General features: G+C 44.2%; 1 protein-coding gene across 3 annotated transcripts in view; it reads left to right on the forward strand.

Annotated features, from left to right (window-relative positions):
* myo18ab (myosin XVIIIA b) overlaps window positions 1-20,391 on the forward strand; it is a 158,451-nt gene that overhangs the window by 76,008 nt on the left and 62,052 nt on the right. For all 3 annotated transcript variants that reach the window (XM_080732321.1, XM_080732322.1, XM_080732323.1), the window contains exons 6-19: window positions 1,039-1,249; window positions 2,897-3,039; window positions 3,340-3,440; window positions 4,270-4,333; window positions 4,647-4,791; window positions 9,997-10,167; window positions 10,863-10,953; window positions 11,885-12,077; window positions 12,953-13,039; window positions 16,105-16,246; window positions 16,812-16,971; window positions 18,884-19,070; window positions 19,386-19,593; window positions 19,985-20,094. In XM_080732321.1, the coding sequence (XP_080588447.1) occupies window positions 1,039-1,249; window positions 2,897-3,039; window positions 3,340-3,440; window positions 4,270-4,333; window positions 4,647-4,791; window positions 9,997-10,167; window positions 10,863-10,953; window positions 11,885-12,077; window positions 12,953-13,039; window positions 16,105-16,246; window positions 16,812-16,971; window positions 18,884-19,070; window positions 19,386-19,593; window positions 19,985-20,094 (2,013 nt within the window). The remainder of the gene's footprint in view (window positions 1-1,038; window positions 1,250-2,896; window positions 3,040-3,339; window positions 3,441-4,269; window positions 4,334-4,646; window positions 4,792-9,996; window positions 10,168-10,862; window positions 10,954-11,884; window positions 12,078-12,952; window positions 13,040-16,104; window positions 16,247-16,811; window positions 16,972-18,883; window positions 19,071-19,385; window positions 19,594-19,984; window positions 20,095-20,391) is intronic.

Genomic DNA, 20,391 nt, shown 5'->3' on the forward strand with positions numbered 1-20,391 from the left:
ATCAGGTATTTATTACAGATGATGGGGATTTTACACGTGCGCACAACAACACACACACACACGCACACACACACACTTACTATTCCTTCGTATATGCTGTGCTCCTTCTGCCCTCTGACTCCCACGGAGGATTTCTCTCCTCAGTGTTTAGCAGTGAAAGACTTGTTAATTAAAAGGGGAGAGATGACAGAGGGGATAGGCATGGCCTCTGTGCTCAGGTCCAGAAAATGACAATGAAATCCAATTAGCCTAATGAGATTTAGAGGGTTTGGTTCCCAGAGGCACGAGGCCTGTAACATCTACTCAGCTCACAATGAAACGACTCTTTATTAGACCTCGGAAGGCTTGCACATATGGACGTGCGTGTGACACACACATGCGCGAAATCTCTCTATTACAAACTACATATGCTCTAAGCTCAAGGCTCATATTGTGTGGACATGTTTAATCACTGATTGTCAGACATAGATTGTCAGCTGTACTTATCTAATCAGCTTCCTGTTTCACAAACTAATGAAACTATCTCTCTTTTTCACCATGCAATCTTTTTAGGGCTGTCACGATTGGGACATTTTACATGACGATTAATTGTCACTCAAATAATTGTGATTATCGATTTAATTTTGTTTTTGTCGTTGACAATTACATTTTTGTTTGGCTTGTGGGCTTTGAAGTTGCACATGGAAAATTTGACACACAACCTAAATATACAAAGAAAGGACTTCATACTTAAAAAAGAACATTGATAATGGAATAGCCGATCTACAAGCTCACAACGCGTCGCATCGCGATGCGTTGTGAGCGTGTAGATCTGCCATTTCCACTATTTCTGAAAATGTTTGAAAATATATGAACATTTTTCAACATGGAAACGATTATGACGATTATGACAAAACAATTGCGATTTTGTCAAATAACTACGATTAGACGAATATGTAATAATTTCTGTCTGTCTCTTCCTCTGTCTGTTTCTCTGCCCCGTCCCTCTGTCTGTTTTTTCTGTCCTTTCTGTATTTCTCTGTGTTCTGCCATGTTCAGGTGATGCACATGTTTAAGGGCTGCAGGCGTGAGGACACGGCGCCTCACATCTACGCCGTGGCACAGTCGGCGTACCGCAATCTGCTGACCACGCGCCAGGACCAGTCCGTCGTGCTGCTGGGCAAGTCTGGCAGCGGGAAAACCACCAACTGCCAACACCTGGTCCAGTACCTGGTCTCCATCGCCGGCAGCACCGGCAAGATCTTCTCAGGTGAGCCCCAGCGGGGGGAAGAGCAGAACCAGAGAGAGTCATTAACTCATTTACTGTCTTTTAAACATCGACTGAAGGGGTTAACTGCCGCGTCGTCCTTTTAACGTGGGGACGTGCGTGCACAGATGGTGCGCGATGTCACGGATCATGTACCAGGCGTGTGTAGAACTGATCACAGCTTTCAAAAAAAAAAAAAACTCTCCATCGCTGAGCTCCGTCTGCAACTGTTTACACGGAAGATAACGGTAGCTGCGCCATGGTCCCTCCCTCGACCTGATACGGAAGTCATATCCGGCGCAGACCGGAAATGTGACCGGAAGCACTTCCGGTCGGGCGATTAGACACCGGTCTCCGATAAAACAGCGATTTTACTTTTTAATGTTTTATAGCGATTAAAGCACATTAAAGTCTCGGGACTATCGGGATAGGCAGAGAGGTACATAGGGATTTTAACGGGACTATCGGGGGAGGCAGTACATTAGTTAAGGAAGAATGAGCTTCTCAAAGTAGGGTCTGGGGGACCTCCAGGGGTTTCCAAGGGGTCCCCAACAAAGTGAGGAAGCGTTTAATTTCTCTATTATTTCACCCAAGACCAAGAATTTGGGGCTTGTAAATGTCCGTCCCCCGAATATGGCCCCAAGGTTCACGTGGTTCAAGAGATTGAAAGAGTCCTGGGAAAGGCTCAAATCCTCCTGCCGCATTTCACAGAAATCAGTGTTAGTTTGGTCGTGTTTATGCTATCGAGTAGGTTTGTGTTTTAGGTTTGTGTGCCAACATATTCATGCTAGAGTGTGTTTGTGTTTATGTTTATGTTTACCTCTGCATGCATGTGATGGATGAGGGGAGCCCGCTAATGAAGCCCTGAAGAGGGAAGGGGCTAATTATCCAAGCTTATCAAGGCACCCCAGCTCTCCTGTTAAGCTGTAATAGGCTAAACAGAACTCATTTAGCATTTACACATTGGACCGTGAAACAGAGAAGAGATGTTATCTGCTGCACATCTGTTGAACCCAGTACTAGTGCAAGAGAGGTTTTCTGCCCAAGCCACGCCAATTACAAGTGAAAATTTCAAGGCTCAAATTGTGACACATTGTGAGCTTGTAGATCTGCCCCTCACTATAATGACTTTCCCAAGATAGACACATAGACACTAATGCCTCATTCACACTACAGATATATAGTTGAACGTTTTGCTTGGTAATTCAATGTGATCTCAATGGAAACCAGCTTTAAAGATGCAGGACACACAAAGAACGAAGCTTTGAAAGCTTTAAAACTGGTTTCCATTGAGATTACATTGAATTACCAAGCTAAACGTTCAACTATATATCTGTAGTGTGTACACAGCTTAGACTTAAAATGCAATTCTTATTTAATAGAACTTTCTCCTGTATTGGGCATTATATAGCAAATAATATACAAATAAAAGCAACTGGATTCTATCCTCATAATGCCAGCTGAAAAACTACCTATTGCATTTCTACCTTGTGTAAAAAGATGGATATTGTTGAAATCTGGCGTTCCTAATTCCCTGGCCATAGACATTGTATTATCAATGATATAGACGCTGATGCCGTCCATTGCCCACTGTTATTAATGAGGTTGTTTTTGGAGGTTGAAACCATGCGTGTGTCCTGTCCTCCTCAGCGGAGAAGTGGCAGGCGGTGTACACCATTCTGGAGGCTTTTGGGAACAGTTCCACCTCCATGAACACCAATGGCAGCCGCTTCTCACACATCGTGTCCCTGGATTTCGACCAGGCTGGACAGGTGGCCTCTGCTTCCATACAGGTACGTGCACGCGCGCGCGCGCGCGCACACACACACACACACACACACACACACACACACACACACACACACACACACACACACACACACACACACACACACACACACACACACACACACACACACAGACCTCTCTGAAAATCAACCAGGTCACATAGACGTGATCGAATAGATCTTATTATAATGAATTAGAACCATATTATGTTATAGCTATTATGATATTTTATACAAACTACCGTATAACTAGTAGTAAAATGTCTTTGATGGAACTTGCTGATGCTTTGTGTCCTTGTCACTCAGACGATGCTGTTGGAGAAGCTCAGGGTAACCAAGCGACCAGAAGCGGAGTCCACGTTCAACGTCTTCTACTACATGATGGCTGGAGCTGACAGCACTCTCAGGTCACTGCTATCTTCATACAGCTCTATTTCCGAATATTAAAAGCTGTAAGAGGTGCCAAAATATTGTTTACATGCTTATACTGTGTATAAGCATGTGACAAATAAAACCTCTAGAAGTTCAAACCTCTAGAAGTTCTTTAAAAATGTCACTGCGTGTTGATTCTCAGGTTTCAACATTGAGTTGGCTGACAAAAAACCTGATGACAATATAGACAATATATCCCTAGATATTTATTTACTTATCTCTGCAGAAGTCTAACTTCAGGCATGCATGCTAAAAAGCAATCAAAAAGCAATCAGTTAGCCTGAGCCGAATATTTCATTTCGTCAGTCACTAATTGAAACAACGTTGTTGTCCTTCTGTCGTATTTTCACGTTCATTGTAGCGTGCCTGATGCCTGAGGCAGGCCAGACCAAAGACAAGGTTCTAATATGTACTGTATATGTTTCAGAGGAAGTCTGCTTTATTAGATGTTGACGGTAGGATGCTGGGATTTGAACCTATGACATCGCAATAAGGTCTGGGTCAAAAATACAATGGGGCAGTAAAATGGTACAAGAGAATACATAAGAAGAACAAATTCAATGTACAGTTAGGTACCCTTTGTTTCAGTCCAGCGTCTGTGTGTCCTGTACATATTTTGGCTCTGTCTGAGCGACTGACAGTGGGGGTGAGGGGGTTGGTGGAGATAAGCTGGCGCGGCTGGACATATAGCAGCAGCCTTTATCACTCTGTCTCATTTATCGACCTTGTGTTGAGGCAGTCTGTCATTTCATGTCATTTCACCCATTCATTCTCTCTCTCTTCTCTCCTCCTCTCCTCCCACAGAACGGAGCTGCACTTTAACCACTTTGCAGAGAACAGTGCTTTTGGGATCCTGCCTCAGTCCAAGGTAATTGCAGAAGACTATGATTGAGGGGTCTCGCCGCTCAGCGGGCTCGCCATGGTGTTGTGTAATTACTAGCCATGGCGTGTCTTGTGTGCACAGCGTGGCGTTTGCGTTGTTGTCTCTGTTTGTCTGAATTGTAAATGTAATTGTATGGTAATGTAATGTTAAACACGTGCTGTATGAATATTTAATTACACAATTCCTTTATCTCCCTCCTTCCTTCGACCGCCTCATCTGCACTCTCTCCCCTTTTCCTTTTTTCTTCTACCTTCTCTCTCTGATCCCTCTGTTGTCTCTTGCTCCATCCCTCCTCCAGCCTGAGGACAAGCAGCGGGCCTCCCAGCAGTTCACCAAGCTGCAGGCAGCCATGAAGGTGCTGGGCATTTCTGTGGAGGAGCAGAAGGCCCTTTGGCTGGTCCTGGGGTCCATCTACCACCTGGGAGCCGCAGGGGCCACTAAAGGTACCCAACACCCCCCCCCCCCCCCCCCCCCCCCCCCAGGAGATCTGATCGGCTCTAAAACTCAACCACAATTTTGATATTGAGAATCTATGCATTAATGCATTATGGGTAGTGAGCTAACATGACAAGACATAACATTTAACCTTTGCTTCATCAACCGTCTTGTGCGTTATGTTAAATGTGTACCGTAATTGCTGGACTATAAGGCGCACCTGAATATAAGCCGCACCAGCTAAATTTAGAACAAAAAACAAATGTATACATATATAAGCCGCACCTGACTATAAGCCGAGCGCCCCTGGTGGCCGTTAGCTGTACAAATCTATACATAAATCCTTGTTAAAGACCATTGTAAAACGAACTAACTGGCCGTTTGCTGTAAAAATCTTTATATAAGCCGCACCGTTGTAATAAGCCGCAGGGTTCAAAACATGGGAAAAAAAGCTGCGGCTTATAGTCCGGCAATTACGGGTATATGTGCTGCGTTGTCTGTGTTAGAGGTTGTGCTAGTGGATCTGGAGTAAACGGGAGCGCACAGCAATGTAGAGGTGGTGCCGACCACAGATGATACACTGTTTAAAAGAAGGATGTTTCACAGCTCATAGCCACGATGCAAAAATGATTTTATTTTAAAATGATAACCAATGTTTCTACAATAATTGTCTCCCTCCAGATTCCCTGCAAACCCTGAGGAATTTGTTGTCAAAACTTTGGTTACCCTTTTTAAGAGAATACCGTTTTTGCATTGTCTGGATACGAGCTGTGCGACCTCCTCCTTTAAATAGTACATGGAGTAAACCAACAAACCACATGATTTGTATAGAGTTAAATCAAGTGTTATCCTCTTGTGGTTGTTCCTCGCACAGGTTCAAGGTATCTCCTCGTCCTCTTATTAGCCCATAACCTGGAAGAAACAGAGCAAAGCGACCCCCGCGTCCCCTGCACCGGCTCTCATTTGCGCATATTAGTCCTTTTATTAGCGGGGCGTTCAAAGAGCCTCGGTGTGCGTGTTATCTTTACAGGGGCGGATTATATAGGGGCCTTTGATATCGCTCTTCGCGATTTCACCCATTATTATAAAATGAAGGATGACAACAAACCTCACTGCCTTTTCATTGCACAACCTTGCAAGTATTATTATTATTTCTTTTTGCGATAAGGAAGAAATGGCCAGAGGAAAGCGTGCATGCATCTGAGAATCCATTTGGCTCTCATTCTGCTGCGGGCTCCTTAATTAAATAAGTGGTTCAAAGACACCAAGAACCGGCGAGCCCGCCCAGCCATTCATTAGGCCTGTCGAGGGGAAATTGTCCTTCTGCCTCGATACAAAAGAGCCTGGAACAAACCGAGGGGGCTCCTGAGAAGTTTTAATTCTATTTGGGGGTAGAGGGAATGGGGCGGCTGTAAATGCACTGGTAGACATATTTTCCCATCTATCACTAATGAAGACAGATAGGTCGTTGCTAGCAAGTGTTATTCACGGTGCTGTGATATGCCTCTCCCTTTCTGCAGTCACAGACCTAGATGAAAGCGGTAATGAACTTTTTAATCATTGCACCGCAGGCCAAAGCTCATCTCCACTCTGTGTGTGACTGTGTGTATGTGCGTGCGTGCGTGCGTGCGTGCGTGCGTGCGTGCGTGCGTGCGTGCGTGCGTGCGTGCGTGCGTGCGTGCGTGCGTGCGTGCGTGCGTGCGTGCGTGCGTGCGTGCGTGCGTGCGTGCGTGCGTGCGTGCGTGCGTGTGTGTGTGTGTGTGTGTGTGTGTGTGTGTGTGTGTGTGTGTGTGTGTGTGTGTGTGTGTGTGTGTGTGTGTGTGTGTGTGCGTGCGAAGACTGAAGAGAGAATTAAATGTTCTTTGCATGTGTGGTCGAGGGAGAGAACAATTGTCCTTTATTTTTTGTGTGTATGTATGTAATACACATCTATTGTGCTCTTTTGGGAACGGAGTGTGTGTGTGTGTGTGTGTGTGTGTGTGTGAGGGGGGGGGGGGGGGTTGAAAATGTGCTTGCTTGCTCTCACGTACTCCTTACAACAAGAATGTGTATGGATTTATTTGATTCTCTTTCTGTCCTCTCCCTATCTTTCTTGCTCTCTCCTTCTCAATCTGCCGCACCACTCAACTCTCGGTTACAATATACTGCTAGACATTCATTCTCTGTGCCTCACCAGACTGGTTCAAGGCTTGATAAGAATATGCAGGTGTTCAAAATAACACAACTATTCATGAATTAGGAACACATGCTGTATCAAGTGTAGGTGTCTTTTATAAATATACAGTACTGATAAATATTATAATAGAAATAAGGGCAGTCGTGTCCATTTACATAACTTGGTTGTCGAGCAGAAACCTTGTATCTCCCTATTTCAACTCTTTCTGCCCTCCCCCCCTTTACATTAATACCCTACTTTGTCATACTGCAGTGTCAAAGAAGCAAAACAAGCTGATGTTGAAGCTCACAACTGAAACATTTTAAATGTTTTAAAGGATGTGGTTAAACCTGTCTGTGGGTTTTATTAATACTGAACCAATGAAAAGTATTAATTAATAAGCGCTTGTTACTAAATAACCACAGTGGATCCATAGGAGGACAGGCTATTTTTCCCCATGTTCTGAGAAGTAACAGTTTTGGACATACAAGGTTTCTGCCCGACAGCAACAATAAACATGAGTTGAGTGGAGTTGACTTTGAACCATGTCTTCACCTGCCAGTAGGGGTCAGACTTGTCGTTTGACTCCAGAGCCACACACAGCAGCATGCCTGGCTGCCACAGCAACAAGAAGAGAAAGGATGTTTCACAGGATGTGGTTCCACTTCACACTTTGATGCGATCTTCCTCTGTACGAGTTGGGGCGCATAAAGACTTTGTACTGAACAACAGTATGGGTCATAGCGGCCTGAGGGTGCTAGTCCCTCTGAACAAATACTGATTCTCTCCTCTCAGAGTGGAGGTGAGCATCTCTGGTGGTCCTGGCCAGCTCACACACAGTTGGCTCACACATTGTCTGCGTAAACATTATGCACATGCAGCACACACACAGTGCGTGAGCCACCTTATTGTAAGGCAGTGGATCTCAAACCTTTTCATGTCAAGGACCCCCAAATTGACTCTTATTAGTCCCACGGACCACGGATTTGAAAAGATATGCCAAGGAGCCCCATTAGAGAAAATGTGTACAGCTCCAGCTGTGATTTTCTACATTTCAAGGAAGTTTGACATGCATTAGGTTATGGACTACGAATTTAATGTCATTTCTATCTCGGCGACCCCAATTAATATTGTAAAATCAATGTTTATTTAACTCTTAGAGTACAAATGGAACCAAATGGACCCGTTAGGACATTTGTACACTCTCAGAGGTCCAAGGGTCCATTTGTTTCTTAACTATCTATCATTTAGCTGGGGACGCCTTGGAACTCCTTCAAGGACCCCTCCCCTGGGGGTCCCCGTACCCCACTTTGAGAACCACTGTTGTAAGGTATTACATTAGTCCAAATTTAACTTCTTGGAGCATCTTGATGGAGCAGTGCTTAGCACTGTTGTCTCACAGCAAGAAGGTCTTTGGTCTCAACCTGACGTGGCCTTTCTGTGTGGAGTTTGCGTGTTCTCTCCATGTTAGACGGGTTTCCTACCACATCAAGAGACATGCCTAACTGCCCTTGAGCAAACCACTGTCCTCAGAGCTGGACCTTATGGTTCCCAAGGGGACCAGTGAACTACAACGTATTTAATCATACTAGACACACATTGTTCCCAGCTGGCAGGACCAGAGCTGGCCACGTCCTTTTCCTCTGTTCTTTAGAAACAATGTTGTGTCATCCACACTGACACGGTGGGCTCCTCAGCTTGTGCTTCCAAAGCATGCCGGGATACCTGTGTTGTTTTAACGCATTATGTCTGTTTTGTTTCCGTTTGTTTTGTTCGTTTGTTTCCAGTGAATGTGAACTGGTGGATACATGAATTGTGTTTTCTAACCCCCCTCTCTCTGCTTGCATGTTTGCATGCTGCGCCCTATCAAACGCAGAGGAAGATGAAGGTAATGAAAAGAACAGCAAAACAACAGTTGTTCTGCACTGTTGTTTTTTACCTACCCCCCCCCCCCCCCTTATTTCTTCTCTTTTAATGCCTCTATCGTTCCTCACAGACCTTAAGTCATTAGCATTTTTATTGTCTTTTCCACCACTTTGCTCATCTCCCGTCTCCGTACCTCTTCTTGTCTTGTCGTCTTCTCTGCCTCATGACAATTCCTCCTCTCCCTCCTCCTTGTCCTCCTCCTCCACCTCCTCATTCTCTGTTCTGTGAGATGAGTCATGGGGATCAGAAAGTTTGTTGTCCCTTTTTTAAAAGCTCTCCGTTTGATGTCTCTCCCACGTCTACCAGTTTCCGCTCCCTCGCTGCTGTCGCAGTACAAGGCAGCCTCAAACCCAAAGCAAAGCTCGTTCAGTTTGGTGTATCGCGCCTATTCAGTTATCTTCCCAATGTCTGTTAAATTGTTACTCTCCCTGTCTACCCTGCATACCCAGATTAACTCTGCTTAACAGGGTGTGCTGTTGAATCATTTGGCTCCGTTTCATTTTGCCGTTTCATTGGTTTGTTACACAGGCGGCCATGTTCCCTCATTCAGTTCTGATTCTGTGGCTTTGAACAGCCTCCAATTCAGTTGGAGCACAGCTTCAGTACAGACACACGTACACACACGCGCGCCCAGACAGAGTGCAAATCGGTAGTGGTGAAACAACACTGCTTAGCAGTCAAATCCTGGGTGGCTTTAGTTCTTATGTCTCAACACTTCTTTGTTAAGATGTGTTTCGCTGAATGCAGCTGCCACCGCAGAACTAAAGTCACACTTTGTTACGGCTTCCACACTAGTGTGATGCCATCTTGGTTTCATACTGTACTTTAATTTACTTTAATGCTCTCTGGGTGAGACATTTGCACATATTTCTTACTAACTTCTACTATAGGCCATACTACTCTGGTGCTATAGGTTGTAAACTAACATGGACGACAACATACTGTACTGTACATCCTCAGTCACTGCCACTCATAGACTCATAGTGTTGCATCGCCTTCGTATGAAGATGTCAGAGAATCTCTTCTGTCCGAAACCCCTCCATCGTGTTGCCACGTCCATTTTAAACCTGTTTTCATTAAACTGCAGTAGATGCCTGCTAACCTCTCCTTCTCCTCCACGCCAACTCTCCAGCGGGCCGCAAGCAGTTTGCCCGTCACGAGTGGGCACAGAAGGCCGCCTACCTACTGGGCTGCACCCTGGAGGAGCTGTCCTCGTCCATCTTCAAGCACCAGGTCAAAGGGCTGCAGCGCTCCACCTCTTTCAGAGGAGGCCCTGACGAGGCCGGCCAAGGCGATGGATCAGGTGAGTGACGGGGGTCTCTGTCTGAGGGATTTATTGGGGGCTCAACTGGGTTCACGCTCATTGTGGTAGTGGTTGTCAAACTTCTTCATGTCAAATAGACACACGTTAGCCAGTTTTTAATCAAATCTAATTAATGAAAACTTGGGCCGTGGCGGCCTCTAACAACGAGAATAACTCAGGGAAACTCTTGATAGGGCAGTAAAAGGGCTAATGGCATTTCTATCTCTGTGTTCCAAATGTATTTTATATCATCAATGTTTATTTAACTCGGAAAGTGCACACAAATGGAACCAAATCAATTTGTACACTATGATTTACAGAGGTCCAAGGATCCATTTGGTTCCTAACTATCTATCATTTAGTTTGGGGACCCCCTGGAACTCCCTCAAGGACCCCTGTGTCCTTGAGGGAGTTCCAGGGGGTCCCCACAGCATTATGGAGAACGTTGGTCAGACTGTCTGAATGGAACTGGTTGGTTATCTTCTCTCTCATTCTGCGTTGTCTCCTGATTAATGTTTTCTCTTTCGCATTTGCTTCTCTTGTCTCTCCTCGCCGTCACACACTCTCGGTCACCCGTTGCGTATAATCTTATCTTGTTCTCTCGCCCTGTGTCCCTCTGTCTCTCTATCGCCTCTTGTCTCTCTCTCTGTCCCCCTGTCTGTCTTTCCATCTCCCTGTCTATCCGTCTCTCTCAGGTCCAAAGATCACAGCTTCGGAGTGTTTGGAGGCCATGGCTTCAGGCCTGTACTCGGAGCTCTTCACATTGGTCATCTCTCTGGTTAACAGGTGTGTGTGTATGTGTGTGCACGCACGTGTGTGCGTGCTTGGACATGCTCTATATTTCCTTCACCTCCATGCTTGGCTCCTACCACAAATAATTAAAAGCAGAATCGGTAATGCAAGAAATTAGGTAAAATAAATGGCAGTGTAGACATGTCTACTTTTCCTAGGTGATTGTGTCAGCTCTTGATAAACAACACATGTAATGTAATTTGTTTGTTTACCTTAATCAGTAAAATTATTGTTGTTGGGGTAAAAGGTTCTGAATGGTGAGTTTTCCATCTACAGTACAAATCAAACTAATTATTTAACTATCACCTTAATTTCAACAACAATCCACTTTTTGGGCATTTTAAGTGCATTTGTATTTCGAGCTTGCTGTAAGGTCGACTCATCAATCCAGGTTTTAGATTATTGTCGTCACATGTGTGTCTTTCACTGTCACGTCTCCCTTTCATCCTCCCCCTGTCTCCCACGGGGACACCATAGTGCACGCTACAGCGAGCTAATAGTGGCTAAATAGCCCATGCCCTTCACCTGCTTTTTGCTTCAATGCTAATCTATTCAGCGATTGGTTGAAAAAGGCTGTTTCAACCGGGCACCCCGCTGGCTCAAGTGGCAGTTATAGTGCATGCACCGCATAATTGTGATGTCCTGCATTGAAATGCAGCTCAGGTCCTGCATGTCATCCCTCCCTGCATACGTTCACTTCTGCCGCTCCTCACTTTACTGCCTCATGGGGCTGAAATTCTGTTGACAAAAACCTTTAAATAAAATAAAATAAATCTTTATTTACAATGGTCTCATTTTAAAACCTTTATTTTGAAAACGTTTCCTATCCAATTGATTTCTGAATGGCACAGACAATACTGAGGGACTTTCTTTCTTTCTTTCTTTCTTTCTTTCTTTCTTTTCTTGTGTCCATGGTGTCCCCCAGGGCCCTGAAGTCGAGCCAGCACTCTCTTTGCTCTCTGCTGATCGTGGACACTCCGGGCTTCCAGAACCCGCGGATTGCACGGCGCCAGCGAGGTGCCACGTTTGAGGAGCTGTGCCACAACTATGCCCAGGAGAGGCTACAGACCCTCTTCCACGAGCGCACCTTTGTGCAGGAGCTGGAGAGATACAAGGAGGTGCAGACAGACAGACTGCAGAATTGGGATTCATGCCGAACACACACACACACACACACACGCGCACGCACGCACGCACGCACAGAATACATACATAGACAATACACACTCCTCTAGCCTGCAGAGGCATCTCTGTCATATTCATATTGTGCACATAGCCTGTGCACACTTATACACAAAACCATTACATATTAAAAGACAGATGGTTCCTTTGTATGCATGCTTAGTAACATACACAGTATTTAAACAGAGTGTGTACACAAAGCATTCAAATACAAAGCCTCCTTTATTCCTATTGTTATGCTCATGAATAGCTTCCGCCTTGACTGGGAAACCCTGTACATATTGATACCGTCTGTCTATCAAGTGTGTCCATAGAGTGACACACACACACTCCAAATTCACCTACATTATACTCTACTTCTTTTTTAAATATTCCGTCTATAAATAGATTAGTAATGTAATTATTCTGTCTATAAAGAGATTAGTAATGTAATTATTCTGTCTATAAATAGATTAGTAATGTAATTAACATGTCTTTATTATCATGCTTTACAAATCAAAATAACACATCTGTGGAAGATTTTCAGAAATGTTGTCTTGGATGAAATGTGCAGACTCACACAACCCAATCTCCAGCAAATACTGCAAAATGTGATAATTTCATTGTACACAGTAAAATCCCTGTGTTCATGTGTCTAATTCTAACTCTGAAAGTGTACAAATAGAACCAAACGGGTCCATTTGATTCCATTTGTGCACTCTCAGAGTAAAATGAACACTGAATATTTTACTGTATATGACTATGTGATCTAGTGTAACTGTTTAACCCTATTATAGGTGACTAACCCAACCCTTTGTTCTCCTGCATCTAGGAAAACATAGAGCTTGCTTTAGATGACATAGAGCCCAGTACATCACAGTCTGTAGCTGCTATTGACCAAGCCTCAACACAAGCCCTGGTAAGCAGCAAAAAGAAAAACACTGAAATTCACGTCGTCCTCTAGTCAATGTGTGTTTTATGTTCAGAGTGAAACTAACCTGGAAAGATGTCACGTTTCCAACAGTGGGGAGTTGGAGGGTAGAGACTCCATTTTAGGCAGTGTTCGGTTCATTCTGAGCAGATGCAATATTTTATAATATGTATCTCTTCTTGCGTTCCACTTCTAACACGATGCTCCAGTTAATGCACGGGTCATTATTACAAAATGAAACGATGTTTAATACAATTGTTCGCATAAATGGTTAAAACACATGATCATTTCATGTGCAAACGCATGAGATATACGCCCCAATATGCTGTTTACCGCGAATAATAATATTGTCATCATATCGATGGCACGTTAACAAATGTCATTTTGGTGAGTCCTGGACATGAAAAGGTTCTGAGCACCAATCATATAGCAACACGTTTTTCATAAAACGGTGAGGATTCAGTCGGCCCTCAGGTGGGTCTTAATGGGTTAAGGATGAACTGATTAAAATGTTGAAATCAAGGTCACTGTGACCTTGTAAAACACATGAAATCCAATCAAAGCCTTCACTACATAATACAGTATGAGTCTACAGAAACAACCACGATGGAGTGTTTCTCATTTACATGGATCCTGTGTGGGAGTTTTTTCCTTGCTTGTTCGTGCTTTAAGTGTCCTTGGGTTTTTGAAAGCCGCTATATAAAACCAAGTTATTATTATGATTATTATGCTATTGGCATTTGACGTATACTTTTGATGAAGCTGTTACAGAGCTGCACAGGGAATATTCCTGTGACCTCCTTTTCTTTTTGTAGATATTGCATGTTAATTGACTCGAGTTTGTGACACGAGCAAACAAATTACCCTTTATACGCCACATGAGGTCGATTTTCTCCTTCCAATTAGCGTGCTATTCAGTGATCACAGCTTGTTGTTTTTCCAATTCGCTCCATTTCCTTTTTTGGAATTCAGTCTACATCAGTGATAATAATTGCAGTCAAGTTTTCGATTCTTTCCGCTCTTGTAAGGCCAGAATGCCTTTTATTCCTCTCTCCCTCCCCCCTGTTAGACGGCTTTTCACCGCTAAACCCATCCAATTAAGTTTATTTATGAGACGACTTTGCAAGGCACCTGGCCCTATGCACAAAATCCCCGACACTGATGTGTACTGGCCCAAGAAAGTAGCATTATTAAGTATTATAATTCAGATTAAATGCAGGTGGGGTCATGTTGCAATTGATTGAAAATGCAAGAGTAAAATCTTGTGTGTGCGTGCGTGCCCGTGCACGCGTCCCTGCGTGCTTTCTGCACTTTGTTTGTGTGTGGTAAATGAGGACCCAAGGCCGAGCATTGCTTGAGCTCCAACAAATAAGTAAAGGGCAGCATGCCAAGGACTCAACCCAAGCACAGATGCATACACCCAGAAAAGAACCACAGAGATATGGAGGGCAAAGCACACGTTTCAGACAACTTTCAGCTGCTCTCTATGCCCGTTGTTTTAAAGCGTAGCTATTATACATAATTGTAACTATTTTGTATGGTAAAGTATGGCAATACAATATAAGTAGTACATCTGCAGTGGTGGTCTCCCTAGGACTAGTGGTCTCCCTAATCTTCCAAATGTAGACCATGGTGTTGGGTAGGACACCTACTGGTCCACAAGTAATGCTGCCTGAAGCTCACACAGTAAGTTCATTATTTTGCCTCTTTTCTGAGCAGTATCTCATACAGGATACTTAGGACATAAAAGTGACAGATTACAGCTTTAAGATCCTTTAAGGAAAACAGAACTTGTGTTGCATTGAATATACTGTATCTTTGAAAAGAATCCCAAGCTCTACCTCAATGATTAAACAACACAGCATACTATATCTATTTACCCCTCATGGCGATGAAGGCCTTTAAGCTAATTAACTCTTGTATTGGTCAAAGGCAGTCTTTGCACACGTTATCCCATTTACTCATGGTAGCCCATCTTTGTCAAGTACAAAGTCATTTAAGAACCCCAGTGGCAAATTGAGAGGCAAAGCCACACTATCACAAGACTAATAACATCATTAATTACCAAAGGAGAAAACTGGAGAGTGTAGCCTAAATGCGTTTGACTGGGCCCGAAGAGTATTCTTCATTTTAATATCAGATCCTTAATGAGATTGTCATGGCTAAGGGCTCATCTCCTTTCTTTACTTCAATGCCATTCTAGTACTTCATGATTTGACTGATTTCTGTAGAGCTCAACATTGAGGTTTGTTCCTGCACTGCACTTGGAATAGTGGCAGCTCAGCAACTCACCGAGCGAGCCCTTCCAGCAACCTTAACAAAAAAAAAAGAAAAGAGAGGATTGGTTCAAACATACACCCCCTGCAGTGTAATGTATTCACAGAGGTTCCTCAACGCTTATTTGAACCTTCTCCGGAAGTTCAGTCTTTAACAAAATACTCCACTGACAAAGTTATGACATTTACATACTCTTTCCAAAATACATTTTGATTGCATGTTATACTGGATATAAGAAAAGGCAATTTTTACGGTCACACAATTCAATACCCTGAAGTCGCTGTGATGTTTTTCTTCTTGAGCAGTTCTTAAGATCATTCTACCAATAAAGACATGGAAATATGGTTGAAAAGTATTCTTTTAATGTCCCTTGCCACACTGCTAAGAAGCCTTTGGTGCATTTCTCTCTGAGACGGAGATTTAGATTAGTTTCTAAGAGTAAGGCGGGGCATAACTTGCCAAAGCACAGTTTCTGTCTGTTTTGACAACACATCTCTTCTATGTCTGATTATACAACAAAGAGAGAGAAGAGGAAAAACAGAGTTAGTCATTTGGTCTGTGTTACTTTGTGTTTATATCATGGGGGGTGAATGGATGAAAAGCACAACGAACGGGAGAGTGAATATATGGCTATGGCAACTATTTGAAAATGTGATTGCAACACACCTGTACAGTATGTTAGCTAGCTCTGATGCTGTGTGCTCGTGTATGGAGTATGTGCGCACATGCATGAATCCCGCAGAGCTCGGTGTTATGGTCGTCCATCCATGTTTCAGGTTCGTACCCTGGCCAGAACAGACGAGGCACGGGGTCTGCTGTGGCTGATGGAGGAAGAGGCTGTCCAGCCCGGAGGCTCAGAGGAGACTCTGCTGGAGAGACTCTTCAGCTACTACGGTCCCTCACAGGGAGACGGCAAGGGTAAGGACGTGTATTAAGACCTTGATTTCTGTCCTTTCCCCCCTCCTCTCCTCTGCTTCTGATGTTTCCTTTTCCACACGCTCTTCTTCTTGTTTTCATCTCTGATTCACTGCTCCCCCACCTTCCTGGGGAATAACAGTGTTTTATTTTCCTTCTTCTTTTACCTACCTATCTATTTTTTTTATTTTACGTACATTTAATTTAAATATTCAAAAGAAAAAAAGAAAATGTTGCAGCAAGCTGTCAATTAAAAGAAAATACGTATATTTTGTATTGGCCGTAATACTGTATGTTTTTATGGAAAATACAGTACATGGCATATATGTTTCCAGATTTAACAGATTTTTTGAGGGATGAATTGACCGAAATGTACTGCTTTAGAAGTAAAAAAAGAGTAGCCAGTGTACTGTTTTCGTTTTCTTTTTTCTTCTCTCCTGACTCGATTATAGTGTTTTTAGTGTGTGTGTGTGTGTGTATACTCGGATATAGATTGGCACTTCGATTGCAAGGACTCCCCCATAACTCCACCTATAACCTCCTTCCTTCCCCCCCGTTCTTCCTCCAGGGCCCAGTCTGTTGTTGAAAGGGGACAAGCCACACCACTTCCTGCTGGGCCACAGCCACGGGACGGACTGGGTGGAGTATGACGCCCAGGGCTGGCTGAGCCACGCCAAGCACAACCCCGCCACACAGAACGCTGCCACCCTGCTGCAGGACTCCCAGAAGTACGACTAGTCTCTGGGATTTTTAACTTGGATTGTAATTAACAGTGGTGTAAAGCAGTGGTCCTCAAATTATTTTGGGGGGTCCCCAGATGATTAACTTAAAGGGCCACTTCACCTCTGGGACAACCCGATCTTATTTTATTGTTGTTTGGGACACGATCAACACAATCCTGAGTTATTTTTTCTGTTCAGTCTGTTTTTTGAGATATTTTAGTATTTCAGCATGTACTAGTGATGCGTTTTGCATCATATGATGCAAAACGCATCACTGATGATGCAAAATGCATCACTAGTCATGCTGAAATACTAAAATATCTAAAAACACAGACTGAACACAAAAAAATAACTCTTTGTGTTGATCGTGTCCCAAACAACAATAAAATAAGATAGGGTTGTCCCAGAGGTGAAGTGGCCCCTTAACTCATCTAGTGCCATTCCCGAGATATCTCGTGAAATGTACTCGAGTATCTGTAGTGCCATTCACGAGATATCTCGGGAAAAGTAATATATTACTGTAACGGCGAGTACATTACCGAGAAGAATGGTCCGGAGACGAAATCCGTCGCTGATTTCGCATCATCACGGCTCCACGAGCACAAAATAGTCCCATCCATAACATTGAGGTGGACGGGGGATCTCATCTTTAATGTCCATTATCTCAAAACTACACTTTAGAAGCTAGGATGGAGGCAGATGCTCGCTTATGTTACACAGTTATAAAAGCTCCCGGTCGGCCATTACACAACTCCACGTGGACACGGATCGGTTCCGGCGCACGACCCGATGACGTCAGACCGGAAGTGATTGCGCTGTGGACTTCTGGCCTTCAAAATAAGATAACGGCGGTGATGCCAGCCTGAAGGTGGCATCGTGGACTTTATAATCCGTTAATTTCATGGGCACTAATGAGTTAATGTGCAACATTGATTTCTCACTCAACAGTAAACAAACCACCATACAGTTTAAGTGTATAGAGGGTAAATGCACATTTCTAAAGTGATCACTGGTTTTTAACCAGTGATCCTTGAGGAGGACCAGGTGGTTCCCAGCTAAATGATGGAGAGTCGTTAACCAAATGGACCCTTTTAGATCTTTAACTCTTGCGAGAGTCCTTGGAAACTCACGTTCAATTGTTGAACATCTGCATTACTTAATTTACAAGAAGTTTATACAATTTAAAATGTAGAAGAATTCTAATTCAATAAAACATTTCGGCCATTTGAAAATAGCACACCTACAAGCTCACGATGCACATTGTGAGCTTGTAGATCAGCTATTTTCTAAATATATTAATACTTTTGGAACTTGAATGGGACATTCTGCACATGAGTACTTTTACTTTTGGTGCTTTAAGTTAATTCCAGATTGATAATGTAGATGGAGGTCTTTGCTGTCAAACCGATAGGTCCAATGGGATCTATCTCAGATTTTACTCTTACAATGGTCAGGCCATTGATCTGTTAGAGAAAGCAATGGATGTCATTATGACAAGTATGGAAATACACAGGTTATGAATTCATATTAAGTTGATCATTTTGTACAATACCCATGTGACATGCAGTAGCGGCGCATTCCACGCAACTCCAGAATCGTCCAGCATTTAGGAAAAGTTAACTTGCTTTGATGAGAGCAGCCGGCAGGACAATGAGCCATGCAACAGGGAGCAGACCAAGCAACATATGGGCCGCAAAACAACACAATATGCCACTAATACATTCAGATTAGCTCCGTGTATACTCTATAATTGAAGTATCAATCACAGCTTGACGCACCGATAAAGAATGGCACGCGTGCACACGCCCAAACACACGTGCATTAAAACCATGTCCTTTCCTCCTCTCCTCTGCCTCTTGTTTCCTTTTCTCCTCGTTTCCATCTCTCATCCACTGCTCTCCCTTACCTCTCACCGCAGGAAGAACATCAGCGGGTTGTTTGCAGGCCGATCTGGTGGGGCCACCGTGCTGTCGGGATCCATAGCTGGGCTGGAGGGAGGCTCCCAGCTGGCCCTGCGCCGAGCCACAAGCATGAGGAAGACCTTCACTACAGGCATGGCTGCAGTGAAGAAGAAGAGCCTCTGCATCCAGATCAAACTGCAAGTGGTGAGAGGAGGGGAGGAGGAGGGGGAAATGCTGGTTGGGACTGAGGCAAAATCTGTTGTAGATGAGTTTGGTTGTGTTTGTGGGAGAGATGCTGTTGTATTGTGTGTCCTCTCAGGGAGAATAACAAAACCTCAGACAATGCATAATGGATGCACATTAAATTTGTTGCAATGATTGAATATTCATTCTCGTCTTGCGGTGCATTTTTCAGTTCTGGCTCCTTTCCCTTGTGGGAGAACCATAAACCACAATAACAATGAAAGATAAACCGTTACCTCACGCCACACCCGCCTCCCTGTCTCCACTTGTGTTCAGGACGCTTTGATCGACACGGTGCGTCGGTCCAGGGTCCATTTTGTCCACTGCCTGCTGCCCACTGCCGAGGCGGTTGGGTCTAGCGGTGAGCCCCGCGTGGCCCATGGAGAGAGCCCAGACTCTGGCCTCATGACACTGGACGTGGACCTGCTGAGGGCCCAGCTCCGCGGCTCCAAGCTGCTGGACGCATTGAGGATCTACAGGCAAGGTAAGAAAGCACTTTGATGCACCAGTTTTCCCACTATCTATCAAATGCTTTGGGACAATCTATAACCATGACAGATTCCAGCGTTGCATTTCCACTAAAGTTTGACTTTTAAGTCGTTTTGCTCCTCAGGCTTTTGAAGTGTATTGTTTTTGCTTTTTCATTTCCCAGTCACCCTTTTATCCATAACACACTTTGACAGTTAGCGCAGTGTCAGGATTCCTCACGGCACACAACAAACCCGAGCCTTAAAGGGATAGTTCAGCCCCAAAATGACTTTTTTTTCCTATCGATTACTCACCCCAAGGAGCCAAACATTTGATGATAATAATGAATGAATAATGATGAATAATGAATGTCTCCTGCCTCCTACCATCCTTCCACCTTTTGACAGGATACCCTGATCACATGGTGTTTTCGGAGTTCCGCCGGCGCTTCGACGTGCTGGCGCCGCACCTGACCAAGAAACATGGCCGAAACTACATCGTCACCGACGAGAAGAGGGTTAGTGTCTTTCTCTCGCTATTTCTCGTTGTTTTTCTCTGCCTCTCTTTCTTCTTTCTCATTAGTTCCCTCTAGCCTCCACATTGTAAACCAACCGTGTTGAGTCTCCCCCCCCCCCCCCATCCCCACCATCACCCATCACCCCCACCCCGCCCCGCCCCGCCTGTCTTTACAGCTCCAAGAGGCGCTCTTGTGTGTAATTAATTATGATTGTGCAGCCTGGCAGCATACGGCCGCTGTACTGATTAATTACAGGCTGTATGAAGAGTCCCCCCCCCCCTCCTTCTCTCTCTCTCC

The sequence above is a fragment of the Nannobrachium achirus genome, assembly GCF_963921795.1.
Source record: "Nannobrachium achirus genome assembly, chromosome: 8".
NCBI lineage: Eukaryota > Metazoa > Chordata > Actinopteri > Myctophiformes > Myctophidae > Nannobrachium > Nannobrachium achirus.